The sequence below is a fragment of the Pelodiscus sinensis genome, chromosome 1 (genome assembly GCF_052426305.1).
Source record: "Pelodiscus sinensis isolate ZL-2025 chromosome 1, ASM5242630v1, whole genome shotgun sequence".
Classification (NCBI taxonomy): Eukaryota; Metazoa; Chordata; order Testudines; family Trionychidae; genus Pelodiscus; species Pelodiscus sinensis.
Genome location: NC_143052.1, coordinates 242,629,253 through 242,647,196, shown reverse-complemented (window position 1 = coordinate 242,647,196; position 17,944 = coordinate 242,629,253). Strand labels below are relative to the sequence as shown.

General features: G+C 39.8%; 1 protein-coding gene across 16 annotated transcripts in view; it reads left to right on the top strand.

Moving 5' to 3' along the window:
- The window catches only part of MCF2L (MCF.2 cell line derived transforming sequence like), a 249,952-nt gene that overhangs the window by 140,355 nt on the left and 91,653 nt on the right, over window positions 1-17,944 (top strand). For all 16 annotated transcript variants that reach the window (XR_012900192.2, XM_089775872.1, XM_075917179.2 and 13 more), the window contains 2 exons: window positions 4,425-4,508; window positions 16,949-17,063. Coding sequence is in view for 15 of the 16 variants with exons in the window: in XM_075917179.2 (XP_075773294.2) it covers window positions 4,425-4,508; window positions 16,949-17,063 (199 nt within the window). In the remaining variant the exon portion in view is untranslated. The remainder of the gene's footprint in view (window positions 1-4,424; window positions 4,509-16,948; window positions 17,064-17,944) is intronic.

Below are 17,944 nucleotides of genomic sequence, written 5' to 3'. Positions count from 1 at the left end.
GGCCTGGTGAAAAGTCCCTCTCCATGGCTGCTACAGCAAGCACAGCTGAGGGAGGGGGTGTATGTCTCCTGACTGGGGGGCAGAAAGACAAACTCTCTGAAATATATAGTAGCTAGCTGTCCCTTTATCCATCTTTTGCCCCTGCTAGCCCACTGGAGTTATAGCTGTTCTGGTCCCCATCTCTGGCCCCTTGCTGCCTCCTATGATCATCCTGCCAGACTCCTCCCTTTCCATTTGGTGAGAAACCATCAAATTCAGGCACATCACATTGTCTTGGCCCAACCAAATCCTGACCTTGCTTCAAGTTATAAGAGGAAGCTGCATACCCAATTTGGTGGTCCTAGCTCTTACTGTTTAGGAGGAGTTCTTGAACAAATGGACTCAGATGCACATTTCTAAAATGTATAGTAAGATTTTACCAGGAGCCTACATTTCTATTATGAAAATATTTCTCTTTGTTGCCACCATTGTGAGATACCTTCCCTGTGTCTGGATATTTTTGGAAAATGTAGGGTTTGTAGTTTGAACCTATAATCAGATTTGAAGGGGTAGATTAGTCCACCCCTGCATATCTGTTTGAAAGATCAGAATTGTAGGCCTTCAAGTGTGTGAGAGACTGCAGATGGAATCTTCATAATGTTTGTATTGTCCCAACAGTAAACTCCCCCCGCTTGTATTGGACTGGATTTTTCTTCTCTTTGGGAGAGCTGATCATATAAAAGAGATCTTTCATTTCTTTTGAAAGAACTTAATTCAGTTATCTCCTGTATATATCAGAAAGTTGCATTACAGGAGGCCCAAGAGTTAAATCATAGTTAACTATTAAACATATATTCTTGTGGATTTTAAACTCAGGTATACAGATGCCTTTTGGCCAATGAGAGGTTCACCATTCTGCAGGTTACAGAAAGATTATTTCAATCATTGTGTGGCTTGAAAGAAGTTATCAGTGCTTCTTCTGCAAAGATGCCAGAAAGAGAACAGTGAAGTTCTGTTTCAAATAATAAATCACTACTTATCTGGAAGAAATGAAACTAATAATTCTTTGGCTACTGTTAAAAATAGCACTTCTTAGAATTCTGCTGCTCTTTTGCTAGTATTAGGTTTACTTCCTAAAAATTCTTCTTTGGTGGCTGAAGATAATTTTAATCTTCTATTCCCAAGTATAACCCAATTCTAAGTAGTAAATTCCAATGATATATACAGCAGTGGTTTCTAACTTTTTTTTTTTTTTTTTTTTTTTAATACCAGGGACCAGAAAACCCATTCACAAACTTTGGGTGGACCAGTAACACCTTATTTGCATATATGCATATTCATTATGCAAATAAAATGCTACTGGTCTGCAAAAAGCCCTGGTCCCCAGAGCCCCGCAGTGCCAGCCCTAACCCCTAGAGCTCTCCATTCCTGCAGTACCCCCCAGCACCAGCCACTGGCCCCAGAGTCCTCTGTACCCAACTCCCCCTGGTGCCAGCTCCCATTCCAAATGACTCCGTGCCAGCCCCCCGCCCGTTAGAGCCAACCACCACCAAACCCTCCAGTGCCAGCTTCCTGCTTCCAGAGACCAACTGCACCCAGCCCTCCCCCCAAGGTCTCCCCAGTGCTAGTCCCCAGTCTCCAATATTAGCCCAGTCTCCAGAGTCCCCAGTGCCAGCTCTGCCCCCATAGCCCCCACACTACTAGCCCCACCCCCAGAATACCCCAGTGCCAGCTCCCCACCCTGGTTGCCCCAGTGTTCCCAATGTCAGCCCCCTGCCTCTTAGAGCTCCCTAGTACTAGCCCTGCCCCTATATCCCCCCAGTATTAGTTTCACCCTCAGAGCTCCCAAGTGTCAGCCCCCACCTCTTAGAACCCTCCACCCCCAGAACCAATCCCACCCCCAGAGCCTCCAGTGCCTGCCCTGTCCCCCTCATCTAGCTCTGCGCTACCTCATAGCAGCCAGCTCCCACTGCATAGTGAACTTCTCGTCCGTGTCCCCGCCCCTGCCTGGCACAGGTTGGCTGAGAGGCAGAGCAGGACATGCCTCTCCCAACAGCTATGGCAGGAGCAATATACACCAGTCCTGGTGCCCAGTGCCACCGCAGCCCATCAGCCAGAGGTCTGCGGACCAGCAGATGGGAATTGCTGATGGTAGAAGGTTTACTTTCTTGAAGAGATGTGACAAAAAAAGTACCTTGCTTCCTAAAGATTTAACCAAAGCAGGAAAATGCCAAGTTAGGATTGAAATGCTATCCTTATCTTCAATAACTAATTTAAGTATTCGATATTATTTAAAACATGTACTATAATATTAAGGCACAAAGATGTGCATTTAACTTTTCATTATTTCCATAGACTTCAAGTGTGCAAAAATCATAGAAATTAATAGAAGATATTATGTTTTTGATTTCTTGGAACAATATTTTAAAGTGTTCTGTTAGATGCTTTTAGCGCTTATGTTGCCATCAGTGCTATTTAAGTGGTTAGCACTTTAATTATGAACAAACTGCTGAAGATGTGTCAGAGCTGTAAAATTTTAATCCAAAATTCCAAGTGTGTTTTGAATTGGGATTTTGGTTTGAACCATTGATGTTGCTTTAGGGGCTAGCCTTTAATTTTGATGCTGCTCTAGACTTGGTACAGGTTGAAGACTCTTCAAGATTTGGGGTGCTGGTACAGGCCTGTTTTTCAATTCAGCAAATAAATCAAAGAATGTTTAGAAAATGGCATCACTAGATTACAACAGTGCTTTTCTCTAAAGTAGCACTTAAATACCATCTGATCCACAACAGATGACAGAATAGATGCTTAACATGGCTCTTAATTACCAGGCAACTTGAAGGATATATTGATCTTATGAAAAATACTTCTGCTTGTCCTGTAGTACTGCAGTGGTAAACCATGCACGTTCCTCCATTAATGTTAACTAAATATGCCCAGATGTTGTTTGTTGTTAAATAGTTCGAAATAATGTGCCCACAGTACAGGGAAGCCTCGAAATTAGTCCAAGGCTGGCTCCTTTAATGTGGTATCTGCTACCTCGACTTAGAGCCCCAGGAAGCACTGGAGAGTAGTAGACTTTGAATGACACTGGGGAGTAGTTATTTTGAAATAGCAGCAGTAGAATGTCCACACTACTATGCAGGAGTTTTTGTTTCAAAATAACCAGCCCATTATTTCAAAATCACAGGCTTGGTAGTTTGGATGCTTCAATTGTTGCTTTGAAATAAAGGGAGTTATTTCAAAACAACTCCCTATTGTAGACCAGGGCTCTATTCGCCTCATTTAGTATGGATACTTTAAGTGACAGGTTTTTTTCCCCTCCCTCTCTCCCCTCCTTTTCTGCTGTATATTTGTACCTTGCACCCCTTGTTCCATATTGGTCATGTGAAGTGGGTTATGCTTACCAAAGTTCATGATACTATCTTTATTTTTTGGTTAGTCTCTAAGGGTATGGTTACACTGCAGGATAAGGTTTAATTAAGATACACAATTTCAGCTACGTTAACTGCATAGCTGAAGTCAAAGTACCTTAACTTGACTTTAGGTGCTGCCCACACTGCAGGACGTTGAAGGGAGAACACTCTTCTTTTGTCTTCCCTTACTCCTCATGGAAGCAGAACTACCGGCATCGACCGGAGTGCCCCTCTCAGCTAGAATTAGCTGTTCTAACTAGACCTGCTATAAGGTGATACGGGACCATTATTGTTTAAGGGTTGCAGAGGTTTTTTTTTTTTTGTTTATGGGTTTTTTTGTTGTTGTTATTGTTTAGTTACAAACTTACACAGCTACCCTTCTGAGACTGATTTGGAATAGTGAACCTTATATTCGTATTACAAAGAATATTAATTGAAAAACTTTTATTATTCTTAGAAGTTTTCATTCAACCACATTTAGATTTGGATTTAGTGACCAGTATAGTGAGTGTGGTTCTGAATGTACATGTTGCTTCTTCTTGTTGACACACTGAGAAGCCTGGAGATGCCTACATAATATTACCCAACATTCTGAAAGGCTACTCTATATATTACAGGCGAATTTCAGCAAGAGTAGACTATGTACAAATAGCCCCATTTTCTGCTGCTGCTTCTTTTCTTTTTCTTTTTTTTTTTTTAATCTGAGTAGGCTGTAATGAAATTTGAGTTTGAACTTCAAGTTCAAAGTAAGATTTACCTCTATCCCATAATACAATCACATCAAAGAATAAACAGCTTTTCTAGTTTTATTTGTCTCAGCAAAGCTATTACTTGTAATCATTTGTGACTATATCAGTCCCGCTGCACAAAACCAAAAGATTGTTCTTGCCAGAAGACTGAATGACTTTCTCCAGACATATGACAGGTGTTTCAAAATTTGAATAGCTCTAGAAGTCACTGCTCTAGAGGTGACAGTTGGTGTAGACTGTGATTCTCTGTAAAATAATATAGCAATATTTTTTGTTTCAGAAGAAATCATGCATCAGGATATAATTCCCCTCAGTGCTGCAGATATTGAAGACCAGTTAAAGAAGCAGTTTGCATATTTGTCAGGTAAATACTGGATGTTCTTACTGTATGTATTGTTCAAGAGTCCAGTTTTAGCTATTATTTCTAGCCACACTTGCACATAGTCACTGAAAACTATTATCGGGGCATCCATCACTTTGAGATCTAGCTTTAGAATAGATGCATAATGATATACTATTCTGGAATTCACAGAAAAATTGTTCAATATGATTGAAAGTTGAATTATATATATTCTCTCTAATAGTGCCAGATGGCTAGCTTGGTGGCAGCATCACAATGCTCTATAGATAGGGAGAACAGGTCTTAGGCTAACCTCAGACAATCACACAAGAGTCAGCAGGAGATAACACTGTAAAAAACTGAAGGAGGACTTCAGGATTTAGCCTGCGGTATAGCAAACTTTATGAATTGAGACTTACATTTCTGTATTTGATTTCTCTGAATCCAGTTACTAAAAGTGTATTGGATTTGTGTTGTGAATGTATTGACCTTGGCGGGATTGAGAAACAAAAACAATTTTAGAGCCTTTGACCTGCAGAAAATGTAATGGTAGGTGTTCATGTCCCCAAGGGATTACACTGAAAATCCCTTTCTCTCCCCCTCCCCCCCCCCCCAGCGCATTAGTTTCTTCTTAACCCACTCAGCTACTTCTCCAACAGAATAGGACTTCTTCCACCTTTCTACCCATTTCAGCTACCCATACAATGTTGAAAAGTAGCCCATTCTTTGCTCTCCAAAGAGAGTCTGTTCATTCCAAATCCTATCCTGTCCCCAAGTCTCGCACTTAATTATTAACCACCCTTCCTGATATTGTTCCTCAGTGTCCATGAAGATCAATTTCCAGACATTGTTTCCCATCCTCCAACTCTAAGAACATGAGAACCACCATGCTGGGTGAGACTAATAATTAATCTAGCCCAGTAACCTGTCTTCCGATAGTAGCCACTGCCAGGTGCTTCAGAGGGAATGAACAGAACATGCTTTGCTGAAGCTGTACCATATCAAATAAGCATGACCGCTTACTCAAACCAGCCAGCAGGTGTATGCACAGCACTGAAATACAAAAGAGCATTGATAGTAGTCAAGACTATTTCTGGAAAACTACTGACAATACAGTAAAATCATATTATATATGTACCATAATGCTTATTGGAAAATATCATCCCAACTACACATACAAAATGAAGGGTCTAAATTAACTGCTTCCACTCAAGAAATAATTGGGGAGTTGTCATAGTTCCGGGAACATATCCACTCAATGTGCAGTGGCAGTCAAAAAAGCTATCATAATATCAGGAACCATTAGGAAAGTGGTACGATAAGACTGTAAATATCAATATGCTACTAATATAAAGCCATGGTGTGCCTACAACTTGAATACTGTGTGCAGTTCTGGTCACCTCATCTGAAAAAAGAAACAAAATAGGTACACAGAAGGGCAGCAAAAAATGATTAAGGGTATGGAACAGCTTCCATGTGAAAGATTAAAAAGACCCCTCTAAGTGGGGGTGATCATCCTTCCCTTCACCTCTTCTCCAACCCTTTCCCCAAATGCCTTCCCCACCTCACCTCTTCCCCTGAGCACATCCCACTCCTCCCTTTCTGGAGCGTCCTGAATGGCACAAATCAGCTGTTTGTGGTTCCCCAGAAGCGCTGGGAGGGTAGAGAAGGGTGGGAATTGGTCAGCAGAGATGCCGGCAGAGAAGAGGACAAAGTGTAGTACTTGGCAGTTAGTGGGTACCCCGCACCCACTGATTTTTTCCCCGGAGGTGCTCCAACTCTGGAGTGCCTACAGCCTTAGCACTTCAGCATAGACAATGCTTACACTGTAGGAGAGGTTCTCCCGTTTCTGTACTTAGTCAATCTCCCTGAGAGGCAGTAGCTAGGACTAGAAAAGAATCCTTGCATCAATTTACTGCTGTCTGTGTAGTAAAGCATCCTGCTTCAAAGACCTTTTAAAACTTCACTTCAAAGAGAATCCTCTGAACTGTCATTCATGCTTAAATTTGACACTTTACGCTCAAATTTGAATAAAGACGCTAATTATTTTACCCATTACAAAGATAGCTTCCCCAATTATCACCTCTAATATCATTAGCTCACAGACATTTACCTCCCCTCCTTTCCCCCCTCCCATCCCCCTTCTGTTCTGAAATTTGATTTGTCCTTTTCATATGTGTTCATTTTTTTTATTTGTATCCTTTGGTATATATGGCTGTGACAATTTTCTTCCACTATTTGATCTGAGGAAGTGGGTCTGGCCCACGAAAGCTCATCACCTATTAAACCATCTTGTTAGCCTTTAAAGTGCTACATAGTCCTGTCTTTTGTGTAGTGACCTGACTTTTCTTAATAATGCCACTTGAGATGTGGATTTTTTACAGCCTTTAGCAACATATTTAAGCCAACCTAACTTTCTAGGATAGACCAGGCCTAAGTTCCTGTTTTCTAACTGGGCAAAAAAAATCTTATGATCATTTTATATAAGAAACAGTCTTACTAGATAACTACAAGAAGGATTTACTACTTTTCCCCAGTCACGAGTTAAACCTTATTATGAACAGAATAGATGCAATCCAATTGAATGCAATTTAAGATTCCTTAGCCCCATCCCTAAGTTTTTTTTTTTCACACAGCCACAAGCATATTGAGCACTCATTATGTCCACAGTGCAGTAGAGCTTAACAAGAGCAGCCATTCCTTATTCTAGTTTATTGAATTTATACTTAACCCCTGAATCTATTAGCAAATGTTTTCTTTTTAAAAGCTAGTACAGCTGTTTGATTGTGATAATTTATCTTTGTCCTTGCAATTTATTGTTATAGTTCAATTTGATTTTTATGCATTTTAGTCTATTTTTGTACTTCATAGTTTATCCTAGCTTTGATATTAGTATGTTAATAGTTAACTTTCAGTGCTCTCCTATACCAAGTTGCTATGGGTTCTGGGAACACAAGAGCAGTGTTTAATAGTCTGTCACTGAAGTTATGTAACAGCTTGCTCTCAGTTACATTGTGACTTTGTTGCTCTGCTGTTTAGGAAATGTATTTTTGCCATGGGAATATTGGGGGGGTTTTAAACCCTGCTTGATCTTGTGATGTAAAATAAATTACAACTGAAGGCAGTACATAGATAAAGAATATTTTAATTAAATATTTTCCCTTTAAGAGCTTTTAGGCTTGGCACACTATTGTGTGTGATAGATGCTCTTTGAGAGCATCTAACACACACACAATAATGTAGTTGAATATGCAGTATTTTCTCTAAATAAATAATATATATATTATTAGCATTGTGGAATTCTTATCTGCGTGTAGGCTTGTAACAGCAAGTCACCGAACCTCATCACAAAGCCCTAGCCATCTCTGATACCTCTTCTCAGTGGAGATGACAGCCACTTTTTTGTGATCTTGTGTATCACTGGATAAGTTAACTTATTTGTTTCCTTTTCTCTTACCGGTAAAAACTTGTTCATTTCTTAGAGTGGGCAGACAGAATTGATATCCCTATGTAATAGTTCCATCCAGGTAAATAGTTATAAAGTATTTTGTTTAATTTCAAGTATATTTACGAAATAGAGAAATAAAATACTAAAAGTAAGAACAGCGGTTAAACGTAACCCTACTTAGTCACAAGCTATGACAAATCATGTTAGTACAGAGTTTTAAAAGCAGTGGTGCTTAGGTATTAGTATGCAGACACTTGTTCATCTAATCTATGGGTAGCAGTCCATCCAAACATCAGTTAGCTCCAGAGAGGGATCCAAGTGATGCATTTATATTGCAAGTTCATGCTGCCCCCACAATTAAAACGTTGTTTTTTGGCAAGTCCCTTTTTATTTTTCCCTTTTAGTCACTGTTCTTCTCTAAAAGAGCTTTTCTTGGTTTGGAACCCATGTAACATTTTCATTAGAATGTTCAGACATTAGCTCAGCTGTTCCTCTTAGACATCAGTTTCAATAACTCACTCCCTACAGCAGTGGGATGTTGTTGGTTTTTTTTTTTTTTTTTTTTTTTAACTTCACTGTCTTTTCTGTTTCACTTGGTATTATACTCTATTTTTATCTTTGTTACTCTTTGATATGCAATCTTCTAATTTCCTTCTGTGCTTCAAAGAGCTCTCTCTAGCCTTTGTTGCTTTTTCCAAGGACATTCTCTGCTTCTGTGGGTGATAAACACCTCGCTTAGAGTTTAGTTCATTAGCACTTCATATTATTTTCTCACTTAGACACTTCCTCAGATTTTTGTTATTCACTGAGTGAGAAGTTGCCAGATCTCCTTTATATTCACATTTAAACTCCTAGCAATTGTTTATGCACAGATACATTATAATAGAATATATAGGACTAAGAAATAGACAAGTGTATCTTATCAAAATGTTATCTGCACAAGCTAATTGTTACAAACACCTTGAATATCATAAAACATAAAATACAAATGAATCTTCTGCCCACCTGAACCACTCATTGCAGCTTCCTTTTCTATGTATTGTTCTGTGTTACAATATGTACTGCCAAACAAATAGAAGTTTATATAATAATAGTAAGAGATTCACTATGTCTTTTAAAGTAAATGTTTTAGAATGCACCTTTGTCTTTGTTTGTAATTCCCATGTTGCCTGCCTTTTCTGATTGCAAAAGTACGTGTAAAGGCTTGAAAATCAATTGACAGTATTAGTTTTTAAAAGTAATTCCTGCTCTTGATCCTTGAGATTTGTATAGCAAAGCCATGTATTTTGTTCCTATGTTGCATTCTTTGTTTAAGATTTTACTTCAATGTTAATAATAATCTTCCTTTTATATAGTATAAAACAGCCTTTGCACACTAAGGGTGTGTCTAGACTGCATCTCTCTGCCGACAGATGCAAATTAGGCACATAGAAATCGCTAATGAAGCGGAGATTTAAATATCCCGTGCTTCATTAGCATAAAAATGGCCGCCGCTTTTTCCGGCACGGTTCTTTGTCGGAAAAAAGCGGCTGCTTAGAGGCTGATCTTTTGAAAAATAAAGCCTTTTTCGAAAGATCCCTTATCCTTCGTGAAATGAGGTTTACAGGATCTTTTGAAAAAGACTTTATTTTTCAAAAGATCAGCCTCTAGACAGCCGCTTTTCTCCGACAAAGCCCCATGCTGAAAAAAAGGGGCAACCATTTTTATGCTAATGAAGTGTGGGATATTTTAATCCCCTCTTCATTAGCAATTTCGATGTGCCTAATCTGCATCCCTCTGTCGGCAGAGGGATGCAGTCAAGACACACCCTAAGTTGTGGAACTCTTTTATAGAGAATGAAGCTGCTTTTAAAGAGTTGTTCAAAACTGTTGGTCAAATTTTTTATCATGTTCTAAGCCCTTGTACTAATCATAAATTGCCCATATCACCCAATAACTATATGGGTGAAATGACATCATCACTATGCTCTTGAATAAACTTGAATTAAAAAAAAAAGAGATGACAAACTCATGTCACTTCTGGGTGAAGTTTTCTTACAAAACAGGCACTCCATAGTTGACCTCTTAGTCCTCATCCTCAAAGGAAACCTGCACAAAAGACAAACGTAGAAGCCTAAGTTCATAACTTTGTTAGATACTACAAATCATGGGCAGAACAGAGACAGTGGATTTAAGTTTTATTTTAGTGATACACTTGCCGCTCCCCCCAACCCCGTTTATCCTGTGACTGAAGAGGAGTTAAGTTGGCCACTTCAGTGTGAAAAATCTCTCACAAAATGTGTTAGCTCCTTATGCTAAACAATCTGTTCCAATTTGAATTTAGCTATGATTCTAAGTACGTATCCCTGACCTGCAGAAGTGGTGTGTGCAGCTCAGAAGCTTGTTTCTATCAGCAACAGAAGTTGGTTTGATACAAGGCATTACATCACCCACCTTATCTTACTAATATCCCCCGTTGTGGGACCGTATCCAGCCAGCATAAATTAGTCATCATAGAACTGGCCACTAGATCAGCTGCTGGGTGCTTTGCTTTAACTGGCTGCAGACAGAAGGTGTACTGGAGAGTCTGTGCCCTTTTTTTCATGATCTTTGTATTCTCTTGTGACTCCCCCGCAGAGAAAGAAAAGGTGCTTTACAAACTACAGAAGTGATCAAAAACTATTAAGCCTCTAACTGCTGGTGGGAGGCACAATTTATTTGTAGCTGCAGAGTTCTCTACATGGGATATGGTTTGGTTTTGTTGTTGTTTTTTGTTTGTTAAAGTAGACAAGATCTAGTCTTGCAAAATTCCCATGTAGCCATATTGAACATGTTTTCCAGTGTGTGCTTTCCAGAAAATAAAAACATAGTATGCTTGGTAGCTTCAGCAAAAGAAGACTAGGAACTACATATTATGTACAGAGCAACCTTAAATTTTGGAATTTTTGTGCTTTGTTTTAATAGCTTTAATATTATATGAATGGTACTGCTTTGTATTATATTAATCTTGTTTTCAAGGGGGGAGAGAATAGAATAAATCTAAAATCTGGAGGCCATCTTGGATAAGTTATGGCTTCTGCTGGTTTTCAGAAACCAGATAGATGGTATAACTTATTTCAGCAAAATTTCAGATAATTCATTAAGAAATTAGATGTTATCTATAATTAGCTCTAGAGATACTGTACTAGATTCAATATTTTGGAGGGGGAGGTTAAATCCATATTGCCAGTAAGACAGCTGTTACCACTTTCTGTGCATTATTCCAGCTGCAGGCCAGAGTTTTAAAAATTTTAAATCATTTCAAGTACTAAACTCACTTTTGGTCCCATATGCAATTTTTAAAAAAAATTAGCCTACAGGCATTACTTTCAAATACCATTCTCAAATTAGCTAACTTGTAATCCAGTATAGTTCGTAATTACAGGTACTTTTGAATCCCTCTGTATTAAATGCAATCCTGAGAAGAAATACATATGTGCAAATTCTTTCTTGTTCCAAAACAAATGTTTCAGCAAGATTTTCCTCTTTGATCATTTTTTTGCTGTATCAGGAAGGCAATATAATAAATAAGAATAACAAAGATTTTAATTAGCCCCATAGAGTTAAAATTGTTCACAAATATTTTTAGTTGTCCTGTTAATAAGTGTGTGTTTCCTTTATAGAAAACAGAAATTCCAAATCAGGAGGATGCAGTTTCCAAACGCTGTGTCTTCAAGTGTGCATTGACTTAAGAGTTAGTTATGTTAGTCCCAAGTGTTTGACTCTTGGCATCATCCCATACAGAGGAATAGCATGAGACAAATTGGGTTTTTAAACTACTAGTTTAGATTTGGGCCATTTAATCATGCTATGCTGCTTTATTTGTGTCTGCTTATGTCAATACTTTTTTATTTTTTGACTATCTATTCTGAATATCCACCATAGATTTAGGTCTGAGGATCCCATCCTTACTCCTTGTAACGAATATTATTTGCTTGTGATTACCTCTAGCCATATTGCATTCATTATTCTTCCCGACAAAAAAGACTAGGGAAGTGCTTTAGAGAATCCTTCAGGGCCATCTCTTATTCAAGTGGAATGAATGTGGCAGGAACTGCCATCCGTCCATCTGTCTCCTATCACTTCACTAAAAAAAATAAAATAAAAATCTGAGACACCTTCACTGTTTCAAAGCCCTTCTAGCCTTAAGAAGAAGGACTTGAGTGCAGCTTATCTCTTTGGGGGCTTTTTTCCTTTCTGTAAAATGATTCTAGACACTAGCCTGCCGCGACTGAATCAAACCGTGTTTTAATCAGAGTTCTAAGCAGAGAATTCTTTACTTTTGAGTCTTATTCATTTTACTGTAGTGCAAAGAATTCAGTCACTTTATATTTCACATTCGCACCATACTGAGATGAAAACATTATTAATAATTTCTTGTCAAAGATTGTATATAAGATAATTAATGGCAACATGCTTAGATACTGCTCTATAACAACCTGAATAGAACAGACCATCATGAACTCCCTAGTTTGCCATGTATCCACCCCTACAAGTCCTTTGTAACCATGTTTCTTCCATGACATTTACAAATGCTCATCCTCCTTTCATAAAGTGTAACATTAAATAAAATTAAAGTAGAACTTCAGTATATGTGGCAAACAGCACCACTTTGTCACATGCCACTTCTCCCCCATATGTTCTTTGTTTGGATTTTAAGTTTTTCAGGGAAAATGCTTTGTCTTCACACTTATCTGGAAGGTGCTTAGCATGCTTTTGGTAATATCTAAACAACAATGTAAATTAGGGTTTTCTAAGAAGTCCAAGGGTATTAGTTACCAAACTCCCGGGATTTGTGTGTTTAGCTCTTATGGCCTCTCTTGAAATTCCATACAATAGTTCTCAAGTGAAAACAGCTCTCTTGATTTAAATAATTAAGACATGCTTATCAAAGCTCATGGTATTTTTGTGAAGTCAGATAGGATTTTTTTTAAGTGCATGGCAGGCAGAAGTTCCTTGTTGTTGCAGGAAATATAGACTCTGTTTTTTCTTTTAAAAAAACTATCAAATAGATGATGTTTGCAGCTGGCCTGTCCAGGATGAAGTTGAGGAGCAGGTTCCAGAGTCCCAGAGCCCTGCCAGCAAACCCCTTTTTAAAAAAAAATAATAATGAGGGATCAGCTCAAGTACCACTAGAGTTGGGCCAGCGAATCACAAAGAGATAGGCCATCCTTCCAACAGGCAGGTCCAGGCAGGCTCAATTAGCAATTGAGGAATTGATTCCCATTAAAAACTGTTACTATCTGAGAAATCGTGGACTCTCAGACTTAGAGATGAAAGGGAGACAAACATACTCTTACCTTTTTAACTTCTAGCTTTTAACTGTCATGCATATCAAAAATGAACAGGAAATCCCACAAGTCAACTTATTGAAAATGTGGAGCTAGGTCTACAGAATATTCCTCCTCTTCTCCTTCCCCTCCCCCCTCGCCATCCATGAATCTCTTGGGAAACCATTCTAACATCTTATAGTTTTTAGGGAACTACACTGGCATAAAACTGGAACTAATCACCAGTGAATCAGGCCCTGATGATCAAAATTGCAACAAGCTTCTATGAGGGTTCCTGAATGAATGAAAATGATTTGTAAGAGTAACAAATCTTGCAGACTCAAATTCCAGTGGTGAGAGTTACCTATTGTAAAATGAAAAAAGTCAGGAAATCTTATCTGCCTTGCCTTCATAAACATAGGATCATGATGTTCTGTAATCATCTAACATAAATTAGATGGGTCAGTTCAGGAAGAAACTTCTAGGCATGTGCATAATCATAAACACAAGTTAAGACTTATTTAAAAAGAGGAATTCATGCCTCATTCATTAGCAGCTTCAAAGAACAAAGATCTATGGAACATCAAAATTTTAAAAAGACCAAATTACCCCAGAAAAAATGTTATATAGCCTACTAATAATAATGAGTAATTACGATCAAATAACACCAAAATTACTTTCTGCAAGAGGGCTCAGAAGCAGAAAATCATTTAAGCATGCGCCTAGATTTAAGCCTAGAATTGGGAAGAGGGAAAAGAGGCTAAGATAATCAAAACTGACCTTGATTCATGTTTGTTTTGAATATTTATATGGCTAAAATTAACTTTTTCGTATGCCAGTGCTTGACTATATCATAAAGGGTTTGCTGCAAAGACACGCTATTTGCATAGTAATTATAATTTTTCTTCTTGCAATGCATCCTTGAATTATTTATTTTTAGTATAATTTACATTCAGGAATTTTGCAGAGATCACTATGTTGCATGCAAGAAAGCAGACATAGTAACAAAGACATAAGCACGCACACGAGAATAATATTGGCAGGGAGCTTATCTGTTGTTTTTTTTTCTCTCCTCCTTTTGAGCATTGAGCAGAGATAATTTAGGATTGGATGGGTTTATCTAACACTGTAAACTTTGTGCAATTGCAAGGGATTAGAGAATCTTGGCCCTTCTTTTATATATTTAGTCATATTTTAAAGGCATATGGTGACACCTATGGGAAATAAATTTAAAAGTTTTTCACTTCCTCTTCTTAATGAGTCTTGATAGTGCAAAACAAGTCACAAAAGGTTCAAATAAACACTCAGATGCTCAGATGTTTCTTTATACTTCATTTCTTCTACTTGGGTCTGCAGCATTGTACAAAAAAATCTCACCAGCAATAAACTCTTCCTAATCTGCAATTTCTTCCAGACCAGAATGGAAACTGGAAGTGAAGAGACTTGCAAAAATAAAACACAACACGTGAGAACTAAGGGTATGTCTACACTACAGCGCTAATTCGAACTAAGCTAATTCGAACTAACGGATCCAGACTAAAAAACTAGTTCGAATTAGCGTTTTGCTAATTCGAACTAGCATGTTCACATTAAGTGGACCCTGAACCGGGGTTAAGGATGGCCGGAAGCAGTGCCGGCAGGGCATCAGATGAGGACTTACAGCGTGGAGCTGCTGCTTCAGGCTAGCCGAGGGCTGTGCTTAAAGGGACCCGACCCCCACCCCGGACAGACAGTTCTCAGGGGTGCCCCGCTTGCAAAGCAGTCCTGGCTTGGAGTGTCCTAAGTGCCCACACTGGGCACATCACAGCACTTGGCCATCAGACCGGCTGCACTTGCCGCAGGCTGCCATCTGGGGAGAGGAAGCAATTGGGGGGCTGCAGGAGAGCTTCCACCCCCAGAAGCCTGCAGAGCCAGCCCAGTCCTCCCCATCGGGGGCTCGTACCCCATTCCTCCCTCACCTCCTTCCACTTACCCTTCCCTAACCCCCCTTCCTGATGTACAGAATAAAGAAAATGTGTGGTCAAAAATAGAATCTCTCTTTATTGAACAAAACTCGGGGAGACTGGGAAAAGGAGGTGGGAGAGGGGAAGAGAGAGGCTGGGAGAGGGGAGGGCAACTAAAATGATCAGGGGTTGGGAACAGGTCCTATATGAAGAGAGGCTAAAGAGACTGAGACTTTTCAGCTTAGAAAAGAGGAGACCGAGGGGGGATATGATAGAGGTCTATAAAAGCATGAGTGGTGTGGAGAGGGTGCATAAAGAAAAGTTCTTCATTAGTTCCCATAATAGAAGGACTAGAGGACACCAAATGAAATGAATAGGTAGCAGGCTTCAAACTAATAACAGAAAGTTTTTCATCACAAAGCAAATAGTCAACCTGTGGAATTCCTTGCTGCAGGAGGCTGTGAAGGCTAAAACTAGAACAGAGTTTAAAGAGAAGTGAGATAAAGTGCTGGAGGTTGGGTCCATGGAGTGGTATTAGTCAAGAGGTAGGAGTGGTGACCCTGCCCAAAGTTTGTGGAAGGCTGGAGAGGGATGGCACGAGACAAATGGCTTGGTCACTGTCTTCGGTCCATCTACTCCAGGGTCCCTAGGGTTGGCCGCTATCGGCAGACAGGCTACTGGGCTAGATGGATCTTTGGTCTGACCCAGTACGGCCATTGTAAGCTCAGGGCTCAGGGTCGGGGGTCTCAGTGGACCACCTTGATTTTCATGCACACCTGCTCCTGGGTGGCCAGTCTGGCAGCTCTCTTGCCCTAAACGGCCACTTTCCTGTGCCTAGTGCGGAGATCGTGGACGAGGCCTCTTGCGGTCCCGGGCAAGCTCCCGGGAGCCCCCAGCCTGGTCCCGGGAAGAGGGGGAGGGCTGGGGGGCATCGAGTGGCTGGCTCGAGCTGTGCCAGGTGCAGGGTCTGCTAGCTGGGTGCTGGCAGTCTTGCACCTGGCACGGGCACCGTAGCCAGCCCGTGACCCTTTAAGCGGTCCGGGGCCGGGAGGGGGGCAATAGAGTTTCCCTGGTGTTGGCCAGAGTGGCCACCAGGGAAAGCTGGGGAGGGCTAGCCTCCCACTAGTTCGAATTAAGGGGCTACGCACCCCTTAATTCGACCTAGTAAGTTCGAACTAGGCTTAGTCCTCGTAGAATGAGGTTTACCTAGTTCGAACTATGCGCTCCGCTAGTTCGAATTAAGTTCGAACTAGCGGAGCGCTAGTGTAGCGCCTATCAAAGTAAATTCGAACTAACGTCCGTTAGTTCGAATTAACTTTGTAGTGTAGACATACCCTAAGAGCGTTATGAGCATTTGCAACCCTTTGCAAGTTTTTCCTCCATTCTAGGTCAAATTTCCAATTCATTTTTAGTTCAGGTCATTTGGTTCTGAATTTGCAGGCACAATTTTTAATAGCTTGTCCAGTTCTCATTTTATGTGGCATATTTTTGCATTCAGATACAGTAAATTGTATGGAAGGTGCAGAGTCCTCTAATGTTGAAACCAGTTCACAGTGGGAACAGACACTTGACCCTTCTATTTAAGATAAAATAAGTTGGAAGTTCTGGCTACGGTGAATTATATTTCCTAAATTGTACTTGAAAGCTAGATCACTCTGAGTAAACATCCCCAATTTGAGGACTACATCATTATTATTTTTTAATAATTACAATTTTTGTTTTGCCACGAAATAGTAACTACATAGGGTGACTAATTACATATCGGTACTTTTGCTTGTGCTTTCAGGTGGTAGAGGGGAAGATGGTTGCCCTGTTATCACATTCCCAGACTATCCAACATTCAGCGAGATCCCAGAGAGAGAGTTTCAGAATGTCCTGACATATCTAACTAGCATTCCCAGGTAAGTGCACGACAGCAGTGGTTATCAAATGTTTCCACCTGTGTCTCACAGGTTGTAAAGTTCAGACCCTGTGTTCAATTAAATGGAGAAAAGGAAAAATACAGTTTCTTATAATGGCTTAAAGTCATTAAGAGTTTTTTATTGATAATTTTGTTTGGTATGAGAGTTATGAGGTAGCAGCATGAGAGAAAATTCTCTGCTGCAAGTAAATACAGTTTTTGAGAGATGCACCTCTATTCTGTGAAAAGAGTGGGTTCATTCAGATGTCAGCAAATCATACACAGGACAATATCTCATTCTTGTTAATGAAGCCAAACCTGGGAAAGCCTGCATTGTTCTATGGGATCATCTCTCTCATCTGGACTTTTGAGGATTCCCTGTCACACCAGTGTCTATTTTACACTGTTTCCTTGTTGAGGCCGCACAATGGAGCAATAGCCTTCCAGCCGAGAACTCTGGCCAGGATACCATATGAAGCATAAGAATACTACTTATTCACAACTTCTTCTACTGATCAGTATGGGTATTCACTCCCCACCCCCTCCAGCAGCTGAGCACACTATCTCTGCAGCATTTTCATCTCTTTCTGGTTGTGGTGCACAAAAACCAACCTAGCAATTTACTTTGGTTGTCTTGCATAGCAGTGTGGTGCATTTTATTAAGCCAATGGGCCAGTCCACAGAAACTGTTTTACTGTAGGCTTATCATGGAATCAAGATTATTCCTATTTTTCTGGCATCCAGAAAGAGGGAGATACATTTCATTTTCTTATTTTAAAATCTTTGTTGCCAAATATTATCCCTCTATTCTCAACCATTCGTTTTGCATTGGTCAGATGTAGGATCAGACTCTTCACTTCACCAACCTTAGGTATCTTGACA